Source organism: Ornithorhynchus anatinus, chromosome 5 (genome assembly GCF_004115215.2).
Source record: "Ornithorhynchus anatinus isolate Pmale09 chromosome 5, mOrnAna1.pri.v4, whole genome shotgun sequence".
In the NCBI taxonomy this organism is placed as follows: domain Eukaryota; kingdom Metazoa; phylum Chordata; class Mammalia; order Monotremata; family Ornithorhynchidae; genus Ornithorhynchus; species Ornithorhynchus anatinus.
In genome coordinates this window covers 54606986-54631305 of record NC_041732.1, presented here as the reverse complement: position 1 = coordinate 54631305, position 24320 = coordinate 54606986, and the positions used below count along the sequence as shown (strand labels likewise).

At 44.7% G+C, this 24320-nt stretch overlaps 2 protein-coding genes and 2 non-coding genes across 11 annotated transcripts in view; 3 read left to right on the top strand and 1 right to left on the bottom strand.

Annotated features, from left to right (window-relative positions):
- The window catches only part of FAM189A1 (family with sequence similarity 189 member A1), a 345715-nt gene extending 337108 nt beyond the window's left edge, over nucleotides 1–8607 (top strand). For 4 of the 5 annotated variants that reach the window (XM_029066849.2, XM_029066848.2, XM_029066847.2 and 1 more), the window contains 2 exons: nucleotides 3899–4218; nucleotides 8019–8607. In XM_029066849.2, the coding sequence (XP_028922682.1) occupies nucleotides 3899–4218; nucleotides 8019–8204 (506 nt within the window). In that variant the 3' untranslated portion in view covers nucleotides 8205–8607. The remainder of the gene's footprint in view (nucleotides 1–3898; nucleotides 4219–8018) is intronic. The other variant, XM_029066851.2, reaches the window with a different exon arrangement.
- A 528-nt stretch (nucleotides 8608–9135) lies between these two features.
- Nucleotides 9136–9272, top strand: LOC114812655. Its single transcript, XR_003760306.1, has one exon. It is a non-coding gene; the product is annotated as a small nucleolar RNA SNORA7 (small nucleolar RNA).
- A 1560-nt stretch (nucleotides 9273–10832) lies between these two features.
- Nucleotides 10833–24320, bottom strand: part of APBA2 (amyloid beta precursor protein binding family A member 2) — a 284562-nt gene continuing 271074 nt past the window's right edge. For all 4 annotated transcript variants that reach the window (XM_029066265.2, XM_029066267.2, XM_039912036.1 and 1 more), the window contains 2 exons: nucleotides 23911–24051; nucleotides 10833–12230 (listed from right to left, as the gene is read on the bottom strand). In XM_029066265.2, coding sequence (XP_028922098.1) covers nucleotides 12159–12230; nucleotides 23911–24051 — 213 coding nt within the window. In that variant the 3' untranslated portion in view covers nucleotides 10833–12158. The remainder of the gene's footprint in view (nucleotides 12231–23910; nucleotides 24052–24320) is intronic.
- On the top strand, nucleotides 23468–23605 carry LOC114812469. The gene has a single exon (XR_003760122.1). It is a non-coding gene; the product is annotated as a small nucleolar RNA SNORA7 (small nucleolar RNA).

The following is a 24320-nucleotide window of genomic DNA, read 5'->3' as shown; positions in this document are numbered from 1 at the left end:
GGGTTCTAATTCTGACTCCTCCATTTGTCTGCTAGTGACCTTGGGCAAGTCACTTAACTTTTCTGTGCCTCAGTTTTCTCATCTGAAAATGGGGATTAAGACAGTGAGCCCTACGTGGGTCAGGACTGTGTCCAACCTGACTACTTTGTATCTGCCCCAGCGCTTAGTACAGTGCCTGTCCCAGAGTCAGCGCTTAATAAATAACATTAAAAAAGGTACAGTCTGGGTTGGGGACCAAACCTCAATCTCACACTCAACTTCGGGAGGACTTGGTCAGTTTTCACCTCCCAGGATATGCAGCCGGCTAACTCTCACTATTGTAGTTAGCAGAGGAAGGACCACCTCGGACCTATTTCAGCACGAGGGCTCTCTATCCCTGTACCCCCCTGAATTTGGGAGTGGAGACCCCCAAATCTGGATTTCAGTGCACCTGGTCATTCTGAAATAGAACCAGAGTCATATGTTGTGTGCTTCACAGTTTCCCCGGGCTGGGGAAATACACGCAACGTGCTCTGATTTTATAACTGGTCAAGCGAACTGGGACCTGAGGCTGGAAATGGAAGGTCACTGAAAGCAGAGGGAGGTGGCTCCCTTTGTTATATTATACTCAAATCTGTTATGTTGTACTCACCCAAGTGCTTAGTACGGCGCTCTGCACGTGGTAAGCACTCAAAAATACGATTGATTGGGTTGTGAGCCAGCCATGACCTGATGGGCCACATGTGGCCAATTAGCCCATCATTAGACCCCACTGATTTATTACGTTATTTTTGAAATCCCTGCTGTACTAAAAGACAATGTGTTTTAAATAAGTCTAACTTCTAAAAGAGTTTCACGGAGGTAGTTGGGGTTCGTATTCACAACTGTCCAGATTCTGTCCAACAGACCTTAATTGCTCATGCCTGCCGATAATGTGGCTGCCAGCCCGGTGATTTTTGCTGCACTTTCAGGTGAAGCATGAGGAATATCTATTATTAAGTAGCTGATGCTGGTCCTTTCCTAATAATCATAATTCTGGGATTTGTTAAACACTTTCTATGGGCCAACTCCTGTAATAAACACAGTATAAACAGATTGGACACAGTCCCTGTCCCATGGGAGTCAGAAAGACCTTGGGCTCTAATCCCAGCTCCACCACTTGTCTGTTGTGCGACCTTGGACAAGTCATTTCACTTCTCTGTCGTTCACTTTCCTCATCTGTAAATTGGGGATTAAGATTGTGAGCCCCATGTGGGTCAGAGCCTGCGTCCAACCTGGTTATCTTGCATCTACCCCAGTGCTTAGCACGGTGCCTGGCCCATAAAAAGCACTTAACGAATACCGTAAAAAAGAAGTATCTGAATCCCAATTTTATAGAGGAGGATACTGAGCCACAGGTAATTTAAATGATTTGTTAGGTTAGGGGAAGCAGTGTGGCTTAGTGGATAAAGCACAGGCCTGGGAGTCAGAAGGACCGGGGTTCTAATCTTGGCTTTGACACTTGCCTGCTGGGTGGCATTGGGCAAGCCACTTAACTTCTTTGGGCCTGTTCCCTCAATTACAAAATACCTCTTCTCAGTCCTATTTAGACTGCAACCTGTATGTACCCCAGCACTCAGAACAGTGCTTGACACTTACCAAGTGCTTAACTAATACCATAAAAAAAAATTGCCCCAGGTCACATAACAAGCGAATGACAGAGTCAGGATTAGAACCCAGGGTCTCCCGATTCCCAGGCCTCTGCTCTTTCCACTAAGCCTCAGTGCTTTCTAGCTTGAAATTCCTGCCTTCTGAGATCACAAAGCCAGTAGGCAGGGGCTTGGGCCCAACTGGGCTGGAATGATGGGATTGCAGATGGCATTCAATCAGATTTGCTAATATTGATAATTATTATTATTATTATTGTATTCATTAAGCACTTACTGTGTGCCAAGCACTGTTTATAGCATTGACATAAACACAGCTTCATCAGGTTAGACATAGTCCCTGTCCTACTTAGGGCTCACATTCTTAATCCCTATTTTACAGATGACTTAATTGATGCCCAAAGAAGTGAAGTAACTTGCCCAAGGTCGCACAGCAGACATGCGGCAGAGCTGGGATTATAACAGGTCCTTCGGACTCCTAGGCCCGTGCTCTACCCACTAAATTCCACTGCTTCTCTGTGTGCAGAACACTATACTGAGTGCTTGAGGGACTTCGATACAACAATAAACAGACACATTCCCTGCCCGCAACGAGCTCACAGTTCTGGGCAGGGAATAAATTACAGATATATACATAATGTATGTGTACATAAGCAAAGGAGGACGAGGAGGTCCATGGTGGCACTCCGCTCCTGTTCCGTTTCACCTAATGTAGCTTTCCCTTGGTGATTTTTTTTGCTTTTTTTTTTAGTAACATCCCGATGCCCATCTGGGAATATTTACTTAACGAAGCTAAGGGTAGTTGGTGGTGGCAGATGCCACAGTCTTGAAACATTTACGGAAGAGGAGAAGTGGGAGAAATAGAGAGAGGGCTGTCCAGCCCCAGTCTTCCCTCAGGCCCTTTTGTTGGCTCTTTTATTTAGGGTAAACAGCAAGTCAGCATCTCCAGAACGTCCCCTTGGTCCTCTTACCTCTCAGCCAGGGGAGGGGCAGGACATTCACCCAGGAATTTCTGGTAACCAGCCAACTTTAACGCTGAGCCGATACAGTAGATTTTCTGGGTTTCAAAGTGTGCTGTTCATCTTGAGGTAAAACAATTGAGGCCAAAAATGCACAGCCCTACCACTTTGGTGCTTTTAGAACTGCTTACCCTTGTATTTCAGCCCTAGACCATGGTTGTGTCAGGTGGAGTCAGCTGTCTTAATCTAGTCCCCACTTAAATAAATTACCATCGACTATTAATCTATACTGTCCTCTTATCCGCTAAGACCCCCTGAAAGCAAGGCGATGGCATGTTTATGGAAATGGCATAAGGTTCTGTAGCCATTCTGTGTCAGTTCAGTGTTTATCACCAGCACTTAATTCACTCAATGCATTGCTTTTAATCAATCCAAGCAAGTAGAACCCTTTTTGCTTTGCGATCTATTTTTGTCACAATGAATATGGGAAATCCAAACTGAATGTTTATCACTGGATAATGAGGCATTTTGAAGGGGCTGGGCTACTTAGCTTTTTCGGTTCAGTCAGTCAATCAATCGTACTGTGTGCAGAGCACTGGACTAAGCGCTTGGGAGAGTGCAGTATAACAGAATAGCAGACGCATTCCCTTCCCACAATGACCTCATCTCTCTGTGAAATGGGACTATCACATCTGCAGTGCATTGTAAAATTGCCGTTTGGTGAAGCTAACCTCCACACCTGGACTTCTTGGCGAATCGACCCGTTCCCTTGCCCTCTCCAGGCATGATCCACTCTCCCAGGTCTCAACAAGGGCTGATCTACCAAGAATTGTTCTCCCAGAATGATTATAATATCAATAGTAATAATTGTGGCACTTAAGTGCTTTCTATATGCAGGGTACTGTACCAAGTCCTGGGGTGGATACAAACAAATCAGGTAGGACACAGTCCCCTGGGGCTCACAGTCCTAATTGCAAATGAGGTCACTGAGGCCCAAAGAAGTGAAGGGGCGAGCCCAAGGTCACACAGCAGACAACTGGCAGAGCTGGGATTGGAACCCAGGTCGTTTTGACTTCCAGGCCCATGCTCTATCCACTAAGCCACACTGCTTCTCAAGTGATTGGCAAGAAGATATGATAGTGGGTGAAGGAAGAAGCGTGTGCGCACACAGATTCACACATACATACGTGCAGCACTTACACAGAAGAGTTACAAAGCTGAAACTTTTTCCAAGCATGTTTGTTTTTTATTTGATAGCTGCCTCTCTCTTTAGTTATTCTTTTCAAAGTTGTACTTTTCCCCTTTTATTTTTAGTTTCCATTTCTAGCTCTTACATGGCTGCCTCTGCTTGTCAGGACCATTTTTTACCAACGGCAAAACAAAGAGATACCGGGCAAGTTGACGAACAGTTAAAGCCAAAGGCCTTACAAACCATCTCAAAAGAGCGGCCACATTCATTAGTGGACATTAAGGCATATAAAGATACAAAAGTTTTGGTGGCTAAATTTTTGGAACATTCAAACTGTAATCTCCCTCCAGAAGTGCGGCATGTGGTGAACAGTATACGATCAGTAATCAAATCTGATGAACGACATATGGAAGAAGCCATCTTCAGTGCCAACATTATAGACCAGGTATGAGCCTAACAAGCAGCTTGTCATTTTATCCATTCCAAGACACAGAGGCTTCATTCATTGGCTCTGAAGTGTCAGAGGAAATCATTTTATTCAGATTTAGCCAGAATAAAGGAGACTCTTTTTTTTGGTGTTTAAGCACTTTATTATAATAATGTTGGTATTTGTTAAGCGCCTACTATGTGCAGAGCACTGTTCTAAGCGCTGGGGTAGATACAGGGTAATCAGGTTGACCCACGTGGGGCTCACAGTTAATCCTCATTTTACAGATGAGGTAACTGAGGCACAGAGAAGTTAAGTGACTTGCCCACAGTCACACAGCTGACAAGTGGCAGATCCGGGAGTCGAACCCATGACCTCTGACTCCGAAGCCCAGGCTCTTTCCACTGAGCCACGCTGCTTCCATTATTATGGAAGCACTTATTATGTGCCAGGCACTGTATTAAGTGCTGGGATATATAAAAGCTAGTCAGATTGGACACAGTTAATGTCCCACAAGGGGCTCACAGTCTTAATCCTCATTTTATGGATGTCATTCAGTCGGTCAATCGTATTTGTTGAGCACTTACTGTGTGCAGAGCACTGTACTAACCACTTAGGTGAGTACAATAAACAAACATAGGCCCTTCCCACAATGAGCTTATGATTTAGAGGGGGATACAGGCATTAATGCAAATAAATACATTACTGATATATACATAAAGTGCTGTGGGTCTGGGGGTGGGAGCCGATAAATAAAGGGAGCAAGTCAGCATGACACAGAAGGGAGAGGGAGGTATAGAGAAGTCAAGCAACTTTCCCAGGATCTCAGAGCAGGTACATGGCAGAGCTAGAATTAGAACCCAGGTCCTTCTGACTCCCAGGTCCACGCTCTATCTGCTAGGCCATGCTGCTTCCAGTATTTTATGATATTGGGCTCCTGTTTGGTCAGAAGTTACTTCATGCCCTTTCCCTCTGTTCTCCATCCATAATGGGCCATAACATCATTATTATCATGATGACAATTATTCAATCGTATTTATTAAGCACTTAGTGTGCGGAGCACTGTACTAAGCACTTGGAAAGTACAATTTAGCAATAAAGAGAGATAATCCCTGCCTAAACCAGGTTTACAGTCATTATCAGGGAAGCAGCATTTCCTAGTGGATAGAGCATAGGCCTGAAAGTCAGAAGGATGTGGATTTTAATCCTGACTCCACCACTTGTCTGCATTGTGACTTTGGGCAAGTCACTTCACTTCTCTGTATCTCAGTTATCTCTTCTGTAAAATGGGGATTAAGACTGTGAGCTCCATATGGGACAGGGACTGTGTCCCACTTCATTGGCTTGTAGCTACCCCAGCACTTAGAACAGTGCCTAACACATAGTAAGCACTTAAATACTATTATCATTATTATTATCATAATGCCTTTCTTGATCAGTTATTTTGCTAATGTCAGCGTTGCTTAGCAAAGGGGAATTATTATAGGCATTTTTCAATCACCCACAAACACATGAGTATGTGTGTACCTATAGTAGCTACAGTTAGGGAAAAACATTCAGGCATTTGCAGTATTTGGCCATAGAGATACTCAGTCTTCCACTACTCTTCCAGATTATCCAATGTGGGTGGATATTTCTGGCAGTAGTTTTCGGATCTCCAGAGGTTTTCAGATCTTCACTCCCTAGGAGAAGGCATAATGAATCTAGGAACAAATCCATCTCTCCACACGTGCCCCTCAGCCATCTGCTCTGCACCCAGGTGCTTTTATCTCCTCTTTGTTAATGACCCCCAAGCCCCCCAATAGTGCTTGAGGTTTGGTGTAGGCAGATGTGTGTCTGAACTTTCCAGTATGGGAGGGACCAGAGATTTTTCCTTCTGACTGGTTATTGCTCTTTGAATGAAAAGCTTACTGAATTCAGCTAGAAGAATAGAGAGAGCGAAATCTGCTGAAATTTGAAAGATTTTTTTCAGTGAGATTACGTGGTTGGCAATTTTATCACTTTGCTAATACTATTGGGCATTAAGTCCCAAAGGTTACAGAGCCAAAGAGGTATATTAGGCCCTTAATGGAAAAGCAGAGCTCCTTAACTGGAAAATCTATTGGTGAATCTATGAATGTTTTGTACAGCAGGCAGAAAAAATACTAAGAACTTACTACAATGTTCTGCAAATAGTAGGTACTCAGGAAATACTATTGTTGGAAAACAATACTGGAATCTTACCAAACGAATGTTTTTAACCCTGGAGAGTAAGATGGCTGCCTCAAATAAATGGAGGAAGGCTTTAGAGCTGTTATTCCTCCAGCCTGGAAGTTCTGAATCAGTAACATTTGAGGCTTTCTTTATGAATTTATTGCTTATAAAACTTGCACCATTATCTGGAGCTATTTTCAAGTCAGCGTAAATGGAATTGGCAAACTGTTTTGTGAACCGACTGTTCTTGGCCAAAGAATCATGGTTTGCTCTGTGAGAAGAGCCCATTTGCTTGAAAAGAAAAGCCATGGGGGTGGGCAAGGTCCCTCTCTGTACACAATCTCCAGTCACAGCATCAGAGGGCATAATTTCCCTTTGTACCTCTGCTAAGCAAAATGCATTCTGAACCACATTAATTCTCTGTAATCACATTTCTTTCTCCTTGCTTTTCAGTAGTCTAGTTTATTCTCTCTGCTGTTTGAAGTTGGGTCCTGATAAGCCATGAGCTTTTAGCAAGTTAGCAAAAAGGGACCGGTTCCTCTCTGTTCACATAAGCGCAGTGTGTGTTTCTCAGCCTTTTCACCCTGTGCCATCCGTGGAACCAGGTCCAAGCTCTTCAGAAAGCCCCTGGATTACCAATTAAGGGTATTTGAGGGCTCATAGTGTGCAGAGCTCTATACTAGGTGGTGGGGAGAGTACGTACAGTAGAGTTGGTAGACGAAGTCTCTGTCCACAGTGATCTTACAGTCTAGCGGGAGCTGGATTATTGTGCAGATGCTGTTAGAAGCCCCCTTAACTGAAGATGTTGATTCTCCTGAAATTCACAATGAAACCCATAAAGAGTGGCTTGGGAACTGGGGGATCAGTCACCCCCACTGGAACAGTGAGTTTCATTGTCCCTTCCAAAAACAGATGCCTTATTGTTTTCAAGTAAGGGTAGAGGATTAAGTCATATAAATAATGATGATATTATGATATGTGCCACGCACTGTACTAAGTGCTGGGGTTAATACAAGCAAATCGGGTAGGACACAGTCCTTCTCCTACGTGGGGCTCACAGTCGCAACGCCCATTTGACAGATGAGGTCATTGAGGTGAGGAGAAGTGAGGTGACTTGCCCAGGGTCACACAGCAGGCATGTGGCAGAGCCAGGATTGGAACCCGTGGCCTTCTGACTCCCAGGCCTGTGCTCTAGCCATTCTGCCATGCTGCTTAGAGGGTCATGAACTATGGTTAGGAATGGAGATTGTGTTTAACCTAAAGATCCCCTGGAGGAACAGAATGCAGGTTGTTGGCGTACTCTCCCATCTCATATTAAACATGATTATTGTCCTCCTCCCCCCACTAGCCCGTAACCTCACTGTGGGCAGGGAATGTATCTGTTATATTGTCATGTTGAACTCTTCCAAGTGCTTAGTACAGTGTTCTGCACACAGTAAGTGCTCAGTAAAAACCACTGATGATGCTGTTGATCCGTATTAGGCAAACAGATCTTCAATTCACTGTTACAACCGTTATCATTATGTACCTGATGACAGTCCTTCTAACTAATATGAGAAGAAGCAAAATCTCCTCCCACCATATCATTTCCCTGTTCTGTCTTTCTTCCTTTTCCCTGTGAACAGGTAATTACAAGTTCCCAGAAAAATGTGATTATCTCTAGAAAGCACCTTCAGAAAGACCTGCATCTCCAGAGCTGTGGAGCTCTGAGTTCCGCAGTTTCTCTCCTAAGGGTGGCCCAAGTCAGTCCCCCTTGTGAGCGGGACAGGCCCCACAGTTTCGTTGGAGTTTGCCGGGAGACCATCCTTTAATATCAAAGCTGGACCTACATAGGACAGACTGATCCCCGCGAGAACTACTTCCCTCTGAATCCCAGACAGATGTGAGTGATGGCTCAAAGACAATGAGAAAGAGAAGCATCTTCCTGCCAGATTATGTTTCTTCTTCAACAGAAAGAGGATATTGAATGGATTTTTCTGAATGTCAAAAGCAAAGGCTTATTCTCATTCTGCAGTGAAAAGCATCTTCCTAGTGGAATTGACTTCTCAGAAGTGCTGGTTCAAATGCTGCTAGGAGACAGCGTTTCTAGAAAATCTTCTCCAAGCCACAAGAGACCTGTTTATATGACTCAGAAGTTATACCTATGTAATGTACTGTACCTCAAAGTGTTTTAACAATGATCAGTGGTTTAATAAAAAGTATTTCTGGACTTTTCTTGTGCAATGGCTGATTGGGGTAGAGATCATGAGGGGATTATTTCATTATGACCCATGATCAGTGCATGCCTAAATGCCTTTAAGCTTATTCTGGTGATTGAGTGGCTCTTTTGTCTAATTAGATATGACGTGTGATAGATTTCCTTTGAATTGTTCTTAATTTACTCAGAGAAATTCCGCTTCCGATGCTACGTGGCAAACCTGAATGTCCATGGCACTGAGGTAGGAAATGTGTTTGGAAATTTGGTGATTTTTTTTTTTTTGATGTGGACTATTTGGTTAGCTCTCTACTCCTGTTTTCCTCTGAAATGGCTTCTTAAACATATAGGTGAAATAGGGGAAGAAATGGCTGCTACAACTTCTGTATGGTAACCGTGTGAAAGAGCTAGTTTTGGCAATCTTTTCTGGGAATTTATTGCAAAGTTTCAGGTCATAGCTCCTTGTCACTGGAGTCTCTTGGGATGGGACAGGGCAGGAGGAACAAAAGATTTTTCACATCTTGTTTTGTGCTGGAAGAGTGTCTCTCCCCGTCTCAGGACCGCACTGGAGAGTTTGCAGTACTCTACCAGTCTCAGCTATGGGAGGGAGAGTCAAGCAGAGGCCTACCCATTCCATTCCTAGCTTGGGCAGTGGCTAATGAGTGGAAGGCCATCTGCTACAAGTCAAAACTCACCTGTGCTGGGCAGCAGCGGCATGAGAGAGAGTTGAGGATGGAGGCTCAGGATTACTGCGTGGAAGAAGTTGATGGTATACCACTTCATAGTTTTCTTGGTAAAAATACAGGGCACACTACGAGAAGGAGGGGGGAAGTGGAGGTGGTGTGTTCTGGAAGAGATGTGTCCATGGTTTCACTCTGGGTCAGAGACAACACGAGCATAAAACAAGGAAAGACCAGATGGGGCATTCTGGCAGAGATGTGGCCATGAAGTTGTTATGGGTTGGAGACGACTCAACCACATAAGAAAAGTCTCTAAGTCACTACAATTGCCTTCATGAATCTGTACAGAGTTTTTATTTTGGATCGTTATAGCCTTAGGTGATCATTTCAGAACTTAATTGTGCCAGTCAAGTCTGGAGAAAAGCTTAAGATATATAAAGTCTTTTTGTATCTTTACATGACTCCAGGGTCATTTGAGGGTTTTTAATTAATAAGCGGCAAAAATAGGCTGGTGTCGACTTTTCTGCTTAAATTACCTATTTTAAAAATTCATGTTTTAGTCCAAAAATGAAGATTTTTCTGAAGAAGGCAGAATGGCCAGGTCCTTGAAATTTGAAAGACTTTTCCTGAGCCATTTGTGTGGATAATGCTCCTAGTGATGACTGCATGTACAGTGTAAACCATCCATGCTCTCTTCTGGACACTGATCCCTCCAAGACAGACCCAGGATGGCAGAGAGTAAGCAAAAGACCTTTATCACTTCAATCAATAGAATTTATTGAGCGATTAGTGCATATGGACCACTGTTCTCAGTGCTGGGGAGAATGCAATAGATGCAATCCCTTCCCTTAAGGAGCTTACATTTAATTCAGTCGTATTTATTGAGCTCTGTGTGCACAGCACTGTACCAAGCGCTTGGGAAGTACAATTCAGCAACAAATAGAGATGATCCCTGCCCACAACGGGCTCACTTACAGGCTAGAGACTGGGTCTCTCCCCTTCCTCCCCCCCCACCACAACTTTTGGCATTCTTAGAAATATAGCCAAATGCAAACACTCCTCTAGTTACATCTGGAGATTAAAAGAATTAATGATTCTGTTCCTCCCCTCTTTTTACTAAAGGTTGGGGTTGTTTTTTCATAAAACTAGAATGCCAAAAGTCAATAACTCAACTCTGACAGTCTTGCTGAGGATGGTCTTTGGTCCATAAGTCATTCAATAGCTTTCTGGATTAATCAAAGAGGGACACACTGAGCAAATGGCAGAAGAGCAGCATTAGCTCCGCGTTGGAGTTTTAGACCCATTAAGGTTATTGAATGGTGTTTTTTTTAGTAAATGTTTTGTCAGCCTCATTGGTGTGACAACCTCCCATGCTAATAATTATAGGCAGTCATTACCCATCACTGTCTCAAGTGATAATTGAGGGCTGTTGCCCATATTTGTTGAGGAAAGGATATTTATCAGCTACTATCATTCACCCAAATGCCACCCATGTGCAGTATGAAAAGTCTTTAGAAATTCATCCCTCTAAGTCATCAGTTAGAAAAACAAACACAACAAGCACATTTTCTTTATTACTTTAGATTTATTAGTGATATTAGCTTAACTCTTTCCTACGGTCAGTTGCATGCAACACATAGGTCACCCCTTGAAGTACAGTAACCTTAAAGCTTTAGTTACTGCATGGTAAGGCTTCTTAAGTCACAGTGTATTTTCTTCAAGGCCTGGGCCAAAAAAAAAAAAAATCAAGACAAAAATGACATCAATTAACATTTATCTCAATAATGAATACAATTTGACACCAGTATCATACTTTATCTACACACAGTTCAATACTGCTGATGGGTCAGTTTGGTGCTCTCCCAGTTGTTGTTTGTAACACGTTGCCTCAGGAATGAAAGTGAGGGAGAGATTGGTGTGGCTGCTGTATTTTTTACATGTGTATAAAAGACGGTAGAAACCTTGTGTGGCCTTGCTCCTCTAGTAGAAGCAACAGGCAAGCATGGCTTTCCCATAGTGAGCACTGCACGGTTTTAATCAGCAAGGAATACACCAAAAGGACTATTACATCTTAGATTGGAGAACAGATTATAGAAGAGAGTAGCTGACCTGTTCCTGGTGAATTTGAATATTTAAGCCTGAAGGAACAATATGTCAAAATTAAAATCCCAAAACATAAATACATATCTAAATAAATATTTAGATTTTTTTAATGGTGTGGCCATCAATCTTTATTTAACATAGGAAAGGCTCCTTTTTTAAAAATACACGTACTTACAATGCACATTTTGCCAAACTTTAATTACAAGTTATATACTTGTCATAAGGATACCGTTTTCTTTAGAAACCAGTAGCTGAATCACACACATTTTACACCATCAAACACGATCTGAATTAGAACAGTCTTGAAAACCAATCTGCGGGAACTAGCTTTCGTTTGTTTTCTTTAAATCGACCATGACTTAGTATTAAGATTTCCTTTTACCCTGTCACAGACCCACTCGTGTCACACTCACATTCACTGGAGTTCAGGATAGACATACAGCACGCCACGCAGAGGTTACAAATAAATATCTCTGTCAACGATAATGAGAAAAATTATGAAACGCTGCAAAATACCTAGACGGTTTTACAAAGATGGTGTGTTGAACTGCCATCTTGACATATCCCTTTTTTGGCATAAAGAAAAAAAAGAATGAAAGAAGAAGAGGGACAAACACACACTCACACATACACCGTGGAGCCTGTTCACCCAGTTGGCTAGATCTTCAGGTCCTGTCCTCGGCCACTCGTTCTTACAAAACGTCGGCTTTCTTACACTGTGCAGAGCCCAGCTCGGGTGGAAAGTTGAAAGAATCTCCTTCAGTTCGTTGCCGAAAACCAGCCGCAAGCTAGATGTAGAGGGGAGTTTCCTGCCCGGTGAGGAGCCTGAACATGGCAGCGGGCATCGTCTTCATGTGAATCTGTCGATGAATTGATAGCAGGTTTGAAAGCACATTGGCGGAAGACGCTACCACAATTGCGGAATTAAGAGGTAATTCACCATCTAACTGGACGTCAGAGTTCCTTTCAACCTCAGGGCAGAACTATTAATGGTTTCATCGAGAGCTTTGTACTTAAAAGTATGTGTCTTTTGCTCGGAAGAGCCCTTCTTTGTTTTAGGAGATGATTTAACCCACACGGAAGGTGATTTAGAATACATTTTATGGGGTCAGAGACTATTAAGTTTTTTGTACCCCGACTCGCAATAATTTCAAAAGCTTTTTTCCTGTCAGCAGAAGTTGAGAGTGGAGAGTGGAAATGTCTTTAATTTATTTATTTTTCAGTTTTGGTCACAACTCTTCCCCTACTTTTACTTCCCCTACTTTTACTCTCCCATCTTCAAAGTCTTATCGAAGGCACACCTGCTCCCAGAGGCCTTCCCTGACCAAGCCCGCCTTCCAGCGCTTAGTATAGTGGTGGCACATAGTAAGCACTTAAATGCCGTAATTATTTTATTATTATTTCCTCTTCTCCCCCTCCCTTCTGCACTGCCTTTGATTAATCCAGAAAGCTATTTATGTCTGTCTGCCCCTCAAGACTGCAAGGTCGCTGTGGGCAGGGAATGTGCCTACCACCTCAGTTATATCATACTCTCCCAAGTGCTTAGTACACAGTAAGCGCTCAATAAATACAACCGATTGATTGACCCCCACCTCAAAAATTTTCTATGGCCGCCTATCCATTTCTGCATCACATAGAAACTCCCAACCGATGGTTTCAAGGCAATCCATCAGCTTTAACCCCCTTACTTAGCCTCAGTCCTCTCCCACTTCACCCCCCAGAGCACACACTTCAATCCGATCTACTCACTTCGCCCTTCTCTCATCTCTCTCACTGCTGTTGCTCACTGCCCTCTCCCTTCATATCCACCAGGTCACTTCTGACCCAATCTACTCCAGAAGACCTAATGCTCAGCTCCCCCTCTCTGCCACTTTAGATCTTCAAGCATTTCAGCTTGTAAGTACTTAGATACTCACTCCTTTACGATCCTCACACCAGTAGCTGATATGTACAAATTTTTCAATTGATTTGGCTTCCCCTTACACACACTTCACTTTAGGATCTGTCTCCACTGCTAGATTGTAAGCTTCTTGAGAGCAGGAATTGTGTCACCAAGTCTTTTGTACTCTCCCAAAGGCTTAGTATTTTGCACTGTACAGGGTAAGCACTCAATGCAATGTTGGATTAAGAAGCAGCATGACTAGTAGAAAGAGCACAGGTCTGGGAATCAAAGACCTGGGTTCTAATCCTAGCTCTGCTGCTTGTCTGCTGGCTGACTTGGGGCAAGTCACTTAACTTCCCTGTTCCTCCTCCATTTCCTCATCTGCAAAATGGGGATCTCCCTCCTACTTAGACTTTGAGCCCCAGGTAGGACCTACTATCTTGTATCCTCCCCAGTGCTTAGTAAAGTTCTTGACACATAGTAAGTGCTTAACAGATACCACAATTCTTATTCTTATTAATATAAATATTTGACTCTTCTTCCTTTCCAGCTGTCTCTGAAGAGCTCTTCCATGTGTGCGCCCAACCCTGTCTCCTTTCACTGCCTAATCATTTGCTCAGCATTTTCTTTTCCCCCTCCTTACCCCTATCTTCAACCACTCACTCTAAAGCTCTTCTACCTTCAAAACATTCAAGTCTCCCCTGTATGCAAATGACCTCTGGATCCTTCAACCCCCTCCAGCTATTGCCCCATCACCCTGCTCACTCTACTGTCAAAACTCCTTGAAAAGGTCGAGTACACCCACTGCCTTCACTGCCTTTCTACCCACTCTCTTCTTGGCCCACTGTCAGATTTTCAGTTCCTTCACTCTACCAATACCATACACTACAAAGACACTAATGACCTCATCGTAGTCAATCCATGGTGTTTACTGAATGATTACTGTGGGTTGAACACTGTTCTAAGCATTTGGGAGTATAACAGAGTTGGTAGACCTGATCCCTGCCCTAGAGGAACTTACAGTCCAGAAGCTCTGGGCATGGTGACCTCCAGCCCACACCTCTCACTCTTTCCTAATTCTGCCTCATCTGTCCAGGGCTCTGTGCTGGCTCCCTTACTCTTCCCCATCTATACTCATCTTGGATGACTACTTGCTTGGCTTCAGCCCTGATCTCTATGCAGATGATTTCCAGATCTACCTCTAGCCCTGATTTCCCACATCTCCAACACCTCAAACCCACCTTGTGCAAAACCAAACTACTCATCTTCCCAACTAAACCTTCTGCTCCTCCCATCTCCCCTATCTCTGTTGACCACACCAACGCCTTCCCTGTACCCAAAACCTGCAGTCTTGGTCTGATCCTTGACAGAACACTGTCATTCTGTCCTCACATTTGCTTGTCCACTAAAACTTGCCAATTCTTTCTCAAAAACATTCTGTCTACCCTCCCCAGCCTCCCAACCCAACGAACCAGCAGTCTGGTTCAAGCACTTGTCATATGGCTTAGATGATTGTATAGCTCTTCCCTGGTCTCTTGCCTCTCTTGACTTCAGTCTGTTCTTCTGGACCATCTTCCTGAAACCTTACTCTCCCATATTCTCAAAATCCCCTAGTGGTTTCTCTCTTACCATGAGCATTAACATGCTATACTAGATCTCTCCACCTTAAAATCAGCTATCCTCACCCACTCATCTTCACTCCTCCCATGTACAACTCCTAACTCTTCCCCACACTCACCTCCTCTTTTTTTTTGTATTTGTTGAGCACTGACTAGATGCCAGGCACTGTACTGAGTGCTGGGGTAGATATAAGTTAGTCAAGTTGGACACAGTCCATGTCCTACTTGGGACTCACAGTCCTAATCCCCATTTTACAGATGAGGCAACTGAGGCTCAGAAAAGCAAAGTGACTTGCCCAGGGTCACACAGCAGACAAGTGATAGGGGATTGAAACCCAGGTCCTCCTGACTTCCTCCTGTTTCTCCCCTGACTCTAACCCACTGCTCATGCTGTTCCCCAGCCTGCAACTTCCATCTCCACAAAATCCACCAGACCTCAGCCCTCCTAAATGCCCACGTTCTCCAATAAGCCTTCCCTCCATATCAGCACCTTAAGTGGTATCCACCCATCAGTCATACCTAACTTGTCTGTCGCTGTTGATTCCTTTCCGACCCATAGCAATTCCATGGACACTTCTCTTCCAGAAAGCCCCATCTCCATCCGCAATCATTCTAGTGGTGGATCCATAGTTTTTTTCTTGGTAAAAATACGAAAGTGCTTTACCGTTGCCTCCTTCCGTGCAGTAAACTTGAGTCTCTGCCCTCGACTCTCTCCATGTTGCTGCTGCCCAGCAGTGGTGAGTTTTGACTTGCAGCAGATTGCGTTCCACTCTCTAGCCACTGCCCAAGCTAGGAATGAAATGATTAGGCCTCTGCTTGACTCTCCCTCCTACAGCCGAGAGTGGGAGAGTACTGGAAACTCCAAGTACGATCCCGAGAGGGGGGGGGTCATACATAGCACTTATGTATAATTGATGGATCATTCACCTTATTTATTCTGATTCCTCTGCTTGTAAGTATCCCCTGTCCATCTTCCTTGTTAGAGTGTCAGCTCCTTATGGGCAGGGAATGAGTCTCTTGTTCCTGCTGTGCTTTCTCTAGCACTTGGTACAGTGCATTGCATTCAGTGGGAGTCCAGTAAATATCATTACTATTAAACAGGTCAGTGGAGCATTGGAGAAGATGAGGAGCTGGAGTGATGGGAGTGGGAGTGACAGAGGAGGGGCTGCCTGGGTAAGTCTTGGTAGGGTAGAAAAGAGCTGAGGCTACATCATCATCATCAATGGTATTTATTGAGCACTTGCTATGTGCAGAGCACTGTATTAAGTGCTTGGGAGAGTACAATCCAACAGAGTTGGCAGAAACGTGACCTGCCCACAATGAGCTTAGAGGGAAAACGGACATTAATATAAATAAATAATGGCCATACTAGTCTGATTCTTAAAGATAAGGTCCAAAAGTATGTCCAGCCTCTCCCCCATCCTTTATTCTCTCCTGCCTCTTGCCTCCCCTTCCTGCCACGTGCTATTGCCATGGCTTTAACTGTAATTACTACCTACCTGCCCTGGGCTTCGGCAGAGGACACTGGGCAGATGTGGAGAACTAGAGCTCCATCCAAGCTGGGCATTTCTGGGTCTGTGACTTTGTTTTCCAGGGTGAGAACTGGGCTAGATGTTCCTAATTCTTCTGGCCCTGCCAGTATCCCTGTGCTCTTGCTAGAGAAAAAGAACGATTTTGTCCTATCTCCAAAAACCTACAGTAAGGTAAGGACAGGCACAAGCTCCACCTCTTATCTTGGCCTTTTCTCCTTCTGACCCTTCTCTCTACCCACCTCTTGGACCTATCTGTCCTTCATCAATCAATCAATGGCATGTGCACAGCAGTGTGCTCAGTGCTTGGGAGAGGACAAGAGAACTGGTGGACATGTTCCTTGCCCATATTGAGGTTATGGTCATTCAAGAGAAGCAGCATGGCTTAATGGTTAGAGCACAGGCCTGAGAGTCAGAAGGACCTGGGGTTCTAATCCAGGTTCTGCCACTTGTCTGCTGTGTGACCTTGGGCAAGTCACTTAACTTCTCTGTGCCTCAGTTACCTCATGTGGAAAATGGGGGAATGTGAGCCCCATGTGGGACAGGGACTGTGTCCAAACTGATTAACTTGTATCTACCCCATTGCTTGAAACAGTGCTTGGCACATAGTAAGTATAAGTACCATTATTATTATTCATATTTGAGCACTTACTGTATGCACAGCACTGTACTAAGCACTTTGGGAGAATACAATACAATAAACAGACACATTCCCTGCCTACAACAGGCTATATGGTCTTCATCTCCTCCTCTCTCTTCACCCCCTCTCTCCAGAGCATTCATGGCCTGACAATCCCCCTCACAAGGCCCAGAGTCCCTTTTCAGCAATCACCTTGCTGTTTCATACCGCTGCAACTGCCCCCACAAATCCCTCCCCAGCATCTTCCCACTCATTCCCACCTCGGAAAAGTGGCTTGGGAGCTTCCCTTTCCCTTACCTCGGTCTGAAGCAGTCTCTCAGACCTGGGAATAATGGGCTAAAAACCTAAAACCTGGTCATTACCCTCTTTCCTCAGGTTCATTTGCCACAAAAAAATGACTATGACATATTTACTTCTAGAAAGACCGGCATGTAAGGTGGCCCTAGGAGAGCTGCTATGGACCCTATGTGGCTACCTAAGACTACAGGGACATGAGGAAGATGGAATCCAGAATGCTGGATGCCACCTTCTGAAAAATGCTGTCAATTAATGTTCTTCAGTTTCAAGAATATTTTAAACTTCCTCAGAATCCCCTAGGCAGCCAAAGTACAGAGTCTCTCTGAAGCATGTTGGATTTTTGCCTCAATTCTTAGGCATCATCCAGCAGCAACATCCTCCAGGGATCCTGCCAAATGTGTTTTTAATTCCTAGGAATCATCCGGAAGAAATATACTTCAGGGACCCTGCCAAACAATTTTTTTTTTCATCCAGATTTGGCTGCCACTTCTGCTGGAGCCACCATTCATTCATTCAGTTGTATTTATTGCGCACTTACTCTGTACAAAGCATTACACTAAGTGCTTTGAAGAGTACAATGTAACAACAGACACAATCCCTGCCCACAGTGAGCTTAAAGTCCCAGTCATTTGTATTTATTAAGCACTTTACTGTGTGCAGAACATTATACTAAGTGCTTGGGAGAGGACGCTATAACAATATAGAAACATTTCCTGCCCACAACAAGCTTAAGGTCTGGGCAGCCCAGGCCTGCGTCCTCTCCAATAGTGACGGTATTGGTTAAGTGCTTATTGTGTCAAACACTGTCCTAAGTCCTGGGATAGAGACAAGTTAATCATATTGGCCACATTCCCTATCCCACATGGGGCTTGCCGGTCTAAGTAGGAGGGAGGACCAAGAGCATCTTGTGAACAAGTAAGTGGCCTGGGATCAGACTCTCTTCCCAGCCTCCCCTCCTCCGGATCCTGGAACTACACAGACGTGGCTGCAGGTAGAGCAGTGAGCAGAATTCAGGCAGAACTGAGCATAAAGCACATTACCAGGCCTGTCAGATTCCACAGGTATTTAACAATCTTGTGTAAAAAAAGAAATTCCTCTGAGGAGGAAACAAAAGACTCTTTTGGTAAGTAGTGTTTCTGGTGCCCATCGGGGTAGGCAGAAAAGAAGCATGGCCTAGTGGAAAGAGCAAAGGGTTGGGAGTCAGAGGACCTGGGTTCTATTCCTGGCTCTGCCAGATGCTTGCTGAATGATCTGGGGCAAATCACTCAACTTCTCTGTGCCTTGGTTTCCTCAACTTTAAAATGTGTCTGTTTACTGTTGTAGTGTACTCTCCCTAGTGCTTAGTATAGCGCTCTGTGCACAATAAGTGCTCAATAAATACGATTGAATGAATTAATAAAATGGGGATTCACTTCCTGTTCTCCCTCCTAATGGGTTAAGGACTGTCCCCGACCTAATTAAAATGTACCTACCCCAGCTCTTAGAACAGTGTCTGACACTTAGTAAGTGCTTAACAACTACCTTAAAACAAACAATAGAGGAGACTAGCTTGCAGAGGGATGATGACAGAAGAGTCTGAGCTCCCTGTGGGCAAGAAACATGTCTCCCAACTCTACTGCACTGTACTTTCCCACGTGCTCAGTTCAGTGCTCTGCACACAGTAAGTGCTCAAAAAATACTATTGCTTGATCTACTGAAGGAGCTAACACACCAGAGACAGGTCGTTCCACCTGAAATGTCCACATGCACACTGAGATGGAAAAGGAGAAAGGTCAGACAACAAAAATACAAGCTCATGGGGTTGGGAAGTAGGAATTTCTCTGAAAAGGGCACACTCCTGAGGAATCAATGGTACTTATTGAGCACTGTACTAAGTGCTTGGGAGAGTAAAATACAACAGAATTAGCAGACACAGACAAAACATGAGTAGGCAATTTATAATATATAATTTAAGGATATTTATATACATGCTGAGGGGTTGGTGGTGGGGCTACTATCAAGTGTCCAAAGGTCACAGATTAAAGTGCTTAGACAACACAGGAGGGAGAGTGATGAAGAAAAGAGGGGGAGGGTGTTATGTTCATTCTTATGTCTAGGGTTGTTTATATTAATGTCTTTCCCCCCACTTCCCCCCCGCACCAGCCCAGACTGTAAACTCTTTGTGGGCAGGAAATCTGTCTATTGTTGTATGGTACTCTCCCAAGCACTTAGTTCAGTGCTCTGCACACAGTAAGCGCTCAATACCGTTGAATGATTGAAAGAATGAAGAAAGAAAAAGCAGCAGTTTCCAGTGTCCACTTTACCTTTCACTTTCTTCTCTTTTTGTCCCGTGCTCCCCTTATTGCCCTACTTAAATCCTTGTGTAATAGCCCCTCCCCCGTTTTGGGGTTGCAGCAACTAAGCAAAAAAGCAAATATGACATCCCTTATAATTGATCAAAACCCACACACAATATATGAAGCAACAGTCCTGACAATCTAAATTTCCCTTGAGGATCTTAAAGGCAAGCCTGTGGGGGTTGGGGCGGGGGTGGTTTGGGGTGAGCTGGCAGAGCAGATTCTCTAATCACTCCGGGGGTGGGAAGGGCTCATCCAGCCACTTAATTATTTTCTGCCTCTGTTTCCTCATTAGCAAAGCGACTACTATTACACATGTTAGTCATTGCTACCTAGATGAAGCACACTACTTAATTGGAAAAATCAAATATATGAATAAATAATGAAATCAAACTTAATAAATAATATTCACAGAGCATAACATAGCTCATCCTGAAGAATATCTTTATCAGTTTGGGAGGATTTCAGCTTCTCAGTTCCCCCAGAACTGTTTTTTTTCTTTTTTTCCTTAACACATTTACTCATTGAAATCCCCACGATCCACAAAGGCCCCCCTGAAGCCCATCGATACCTCAGGTCTTGTTTATCAGTCACTAATTTTCCAAACATCCTGAGGAATGACAAAAAATGGAGATAGACACTTTAATCTCCTAACCCAATCCTCAGTCAAGGCGGAGAAGCAGCATAGAGATGAAAGGATTATAAAACCCATCAGTCTGAGTGTCTCGCTGCTTTGAATATCAATTTATCTCACGACGGAAAAGTCTGAAACAGAGATGGAGACATTTTCTATTGCTCCCAGCCCTACAGAGCTCAATTGATTTCTTCTTTCACGTGAGTAGTTGATCACTTACTGGGGCTGAAACCTCTAAGATCCACTTAAGAAAAATCCCATTTTCCTTTTTTAAAAATCATTTGCAGGCTAGAACAAGACTAATGGCATGTCACTTTGTCCTTCTTCCTGGTCAAATATTCCTACCAACCACTCCCACATCACACAAGGGTCTGCTTTCCTCCAAGGTACCTGAAATCTTTTCCCTCATCTGCAAAATTGGGATTTAATACCGGTTCTCCCACCTACTTAGCCTGCGAGTCCTATGTGGAATCTATCTTGTGTCCGCCCAGTACTTAGTACCATGCTTGGCATACAGTTATTGCTTAACAAATACCACAATTATTATTATTTCAGTGAGAAAGGAGTAGCTATTTCAAATGTCAGTAGGAAATACTGATCAAAGAAAGCTGAAATGCGACTCTACGAGCTTGGCCAAAACTGAGGTCAGAGCTAGATAATAATAATAATAATGATGATGGTATTTGTTATGCACTTACAAAGCAGCATGGTATAGTGGGTAGAGCATGGGCCCAGGAGTCAGAAGTCATGGGTTCTAATCCCAGCTCTGCCACTTGTCTGCTGTGTGGCCTTGGGTAAGTCTCTTCACTTCTCCCTGCCTCTTTACCTTATCTGTAAAATGGGGATTAAGACTGAGCCCTGTGCGGGATAGGGACTGTGTCCAACCCAATTTGCTTTATCCACTCCATGGCTTAGTTCAGTTCCTGCCACACAGTAAGCGCTTAACAAATACCATAATTACCATAATTATGTGTCAAACACGGTTCTAAGAGCTGGGGTATGTTCAAGCTAATCAGGTTGGACACAGTCCTTGTCAGGCTTCCATCTCCCCAGCACTTAGTACAGTGCTCTGCACGCAGTAAGCACTCAATAACTGTGATTGACTGACTGATTAAATTATAACGCAACAAAGAAAGGGAAAGAGAGTCTAAAGTCTAGAAATTAGAACGGTTCCAATCTTCTCCCAGCTGAGGGGAGGAGGTTCTTGCACCGAGCCAACACAGCGTATTCTGTATCTAAATCCACCATCTCCCTCTGTCCCCAATCGAAGGGTCCGTGTCACAGCTCACTGAGGAAGGGCTAAATCCAGCAGCACTTTCTGAAGTTGCCGAAATGGATGCAGAAGCCCCACATCAGACACAGTTCTAAGCAGGGCATCCTAGAGCAGGTCTCTGTCTCCTGTGTCAGCTGAAACAACATTTGGCCGATGAGGTAAAATAAGGCCATAATGGAAAGGCCTAATTACTGCCGTTACTCCACTCTCCCATGACACACGCTTACCGTCTGCGAGACGACGGCTAAATCAGACAGAAACGATCGCTCCATCTCAACAGCACAGGTCAAAGTGGAGATATAGACAGGCCGTATTAACGGCAACACGCTACGTGTGCCGATCTGCTTCTCGGCCAGAGAATTTCTGTCAGATTGGGGGCGAACAGCGTTCGCGACAAAGCCATCAGGGGCATCCTCGGATAGAACCGCAGCCTCTCGACCTGGACAGAAACCACATTAGACCAACTGGGACCCCTAGAAATAACTTGTGACATAGGGAGGGTTAGATGGCTTAATGGTATTTGCTAAGCTCTTATCATCAGCGCTTAGAACAGTTCTTGGCACAAAGTAAGCACATAACAAATACCATCATCGTTATTATGTGCCAAGCACTGTTCTAAATGCAGGGGTAGTTACAAGGTAACCAGATTGGAAACAGTCCCGATCCCACATGGGGCTCATAGTCTCAATCCACATTTTACAGTTGAGGTACCTGGGCACAGAGAAGTGAAGTCACTCTCCCCAGGTCACCCAGCAGACATAAAGACCAACATTATTATTATGGCAGAGCCGGGACTAGAACCCATTTCCTTCTGCCTCCCAGGCCCATGCTCTAGCCACCAGGCCACGCTGCTTCTCCAAGCCCAAGCATTGCTGGGACTCAGTCCCAGAGGGACTCGGCGAGTTGATGGCAGCCCTGGGAGATAAACCCACAGTGGCCAAGAACTTCCTCCACCCACTGGGAACCACCTGCCACCTACAGCAGCCCAGCTAGTCCCCCCACTTCTCCTGCCCCTTAGCCCTTATCAGGGCCAGGCCTATCAGAGAAGCAGCGTGGCTCAGTGGAAAAAGCCCGGGCTTGTCCGAGGTTATGGGTTCGAATCCCGGCTCTGCCACTTGTCAGCGATGTGACTGTGGGCAAGTCACTTAACTTCTCTGGGCCTCAGTTCCCTCATCTGTAAAATGGGGATGAAGACTGTGAGCCTCACGAGGGACAACCTGATTACCCTGTATCTACCCCAGTGCTTAAAACAGTGCTCTGCACAGAGTAAGCGCTTAACAAATACCAACATTATTATTATTATTATACAACATCAGGGGCTAGGAGCTTTCACTCCCCAAATCCCTCTACGCTCACTGGCTGGCCGATGCCTGCACACGGTTCAGTGCCTTCGATTGAGAGTTCAGAAGGAGAACAGCTTGGGTGGCAGCAAGGCCTAGTAGAAAGAACCCCGGCCTGGGAATCAGAGGGCCTGGGTTCTAATCCCAGCTCTGCCGCTTGCCTGCTGTGCGACCTCGGGTAAGTCACTTCACTTCTCTGGGTCTCGGTTCCCTCATCTGCAAAATGGGGATTCGTTCATTCATTCAACCACATTTTTTAAGCACTCACTGCATGCAGAGGGTTGTACTGAGTGCTTGGGAAAGTACAGTACAACAATAAACAGTGACATTCCCTGCCCACAAGGAGTTTACAGTCTAGAGGGGGGAAACAGACATCAATACAAATAAAGTTACCAATATGGGCATAAGTGTTGTGGGGCTGGGAGGGGGGAAGAACAAATGTCTTTTCTCCCTCCTACTTAAGCGGTGTGACCCATGTGGGACCTGATTACCTTGTATCGACATCCCAGCGCTTTAACAGTGTTTGACACATAGTAAGCTCTTAACAGCCTTCTCATGATCGCACCTGGAGAGTATCCAGTACTGTACCAGTCTCGGCTATGGGAGGGAGAGTCAAGCAGAGGCCTACCCATTCCATTGCTAGCTTGGGCAGTGGTTAGCGAGTGGAAGGCCATCTGCTACAAGTCACAACTCACCTGTGCTGGGCAGCAGTGGCATCGGAGAGAGGTGAGGATGGAGACCCAAGTTGACTGCATGGAAGAAGGCAATGGTAAACCACTTCCCTATTTTGACCAAGAAAACTACGTATGCACTACCAGAACAACTGCAGATGGAGGTGGGGCATTCTGGAAGAGATGTGTCCACGGAGTCGCCATGGGTCGGAATTGACAGCATAAGAAGAGACGGGCTCTTAACAAATACCACAGTTATCCTTATAACTAATAAAACAGGACAATCCATACCAGAGGAAAAAATTAAAAACACTCTTACCTCTCCCACAGAATTGGACAAAGCTTGGACTATCTTCTCATGGGCCGTGGCCACCACACTCTGCCCATTGATCTCAATAATACGATGTCCAACTCGAACCCCTCCTCGCTCCGCTATCCCGCCTCTCATCAGGCTACAGATCTGAAAGGAGAGACAGAGGTGAATGCAACTCACCAGCCTGCTGCCAAAAGTATTCTACTGGGCATCGGTGGCATTATGAACAAGAAGCTGTATGGGCTAATGGCAAGAGCACGGGCTTGGGAGTCGGAGGACGTGGGTTCTAATCTCCGTTCTGCCACTTGTCTGCTGTGTGACTTTGGACAAGTCACTTCACTTCTCTGTGCCCTCAGTTACCTCATCGGTAAAATGGGGATAAAGGCTGTGAGACCCATGTGCGATGGGGACTGTGT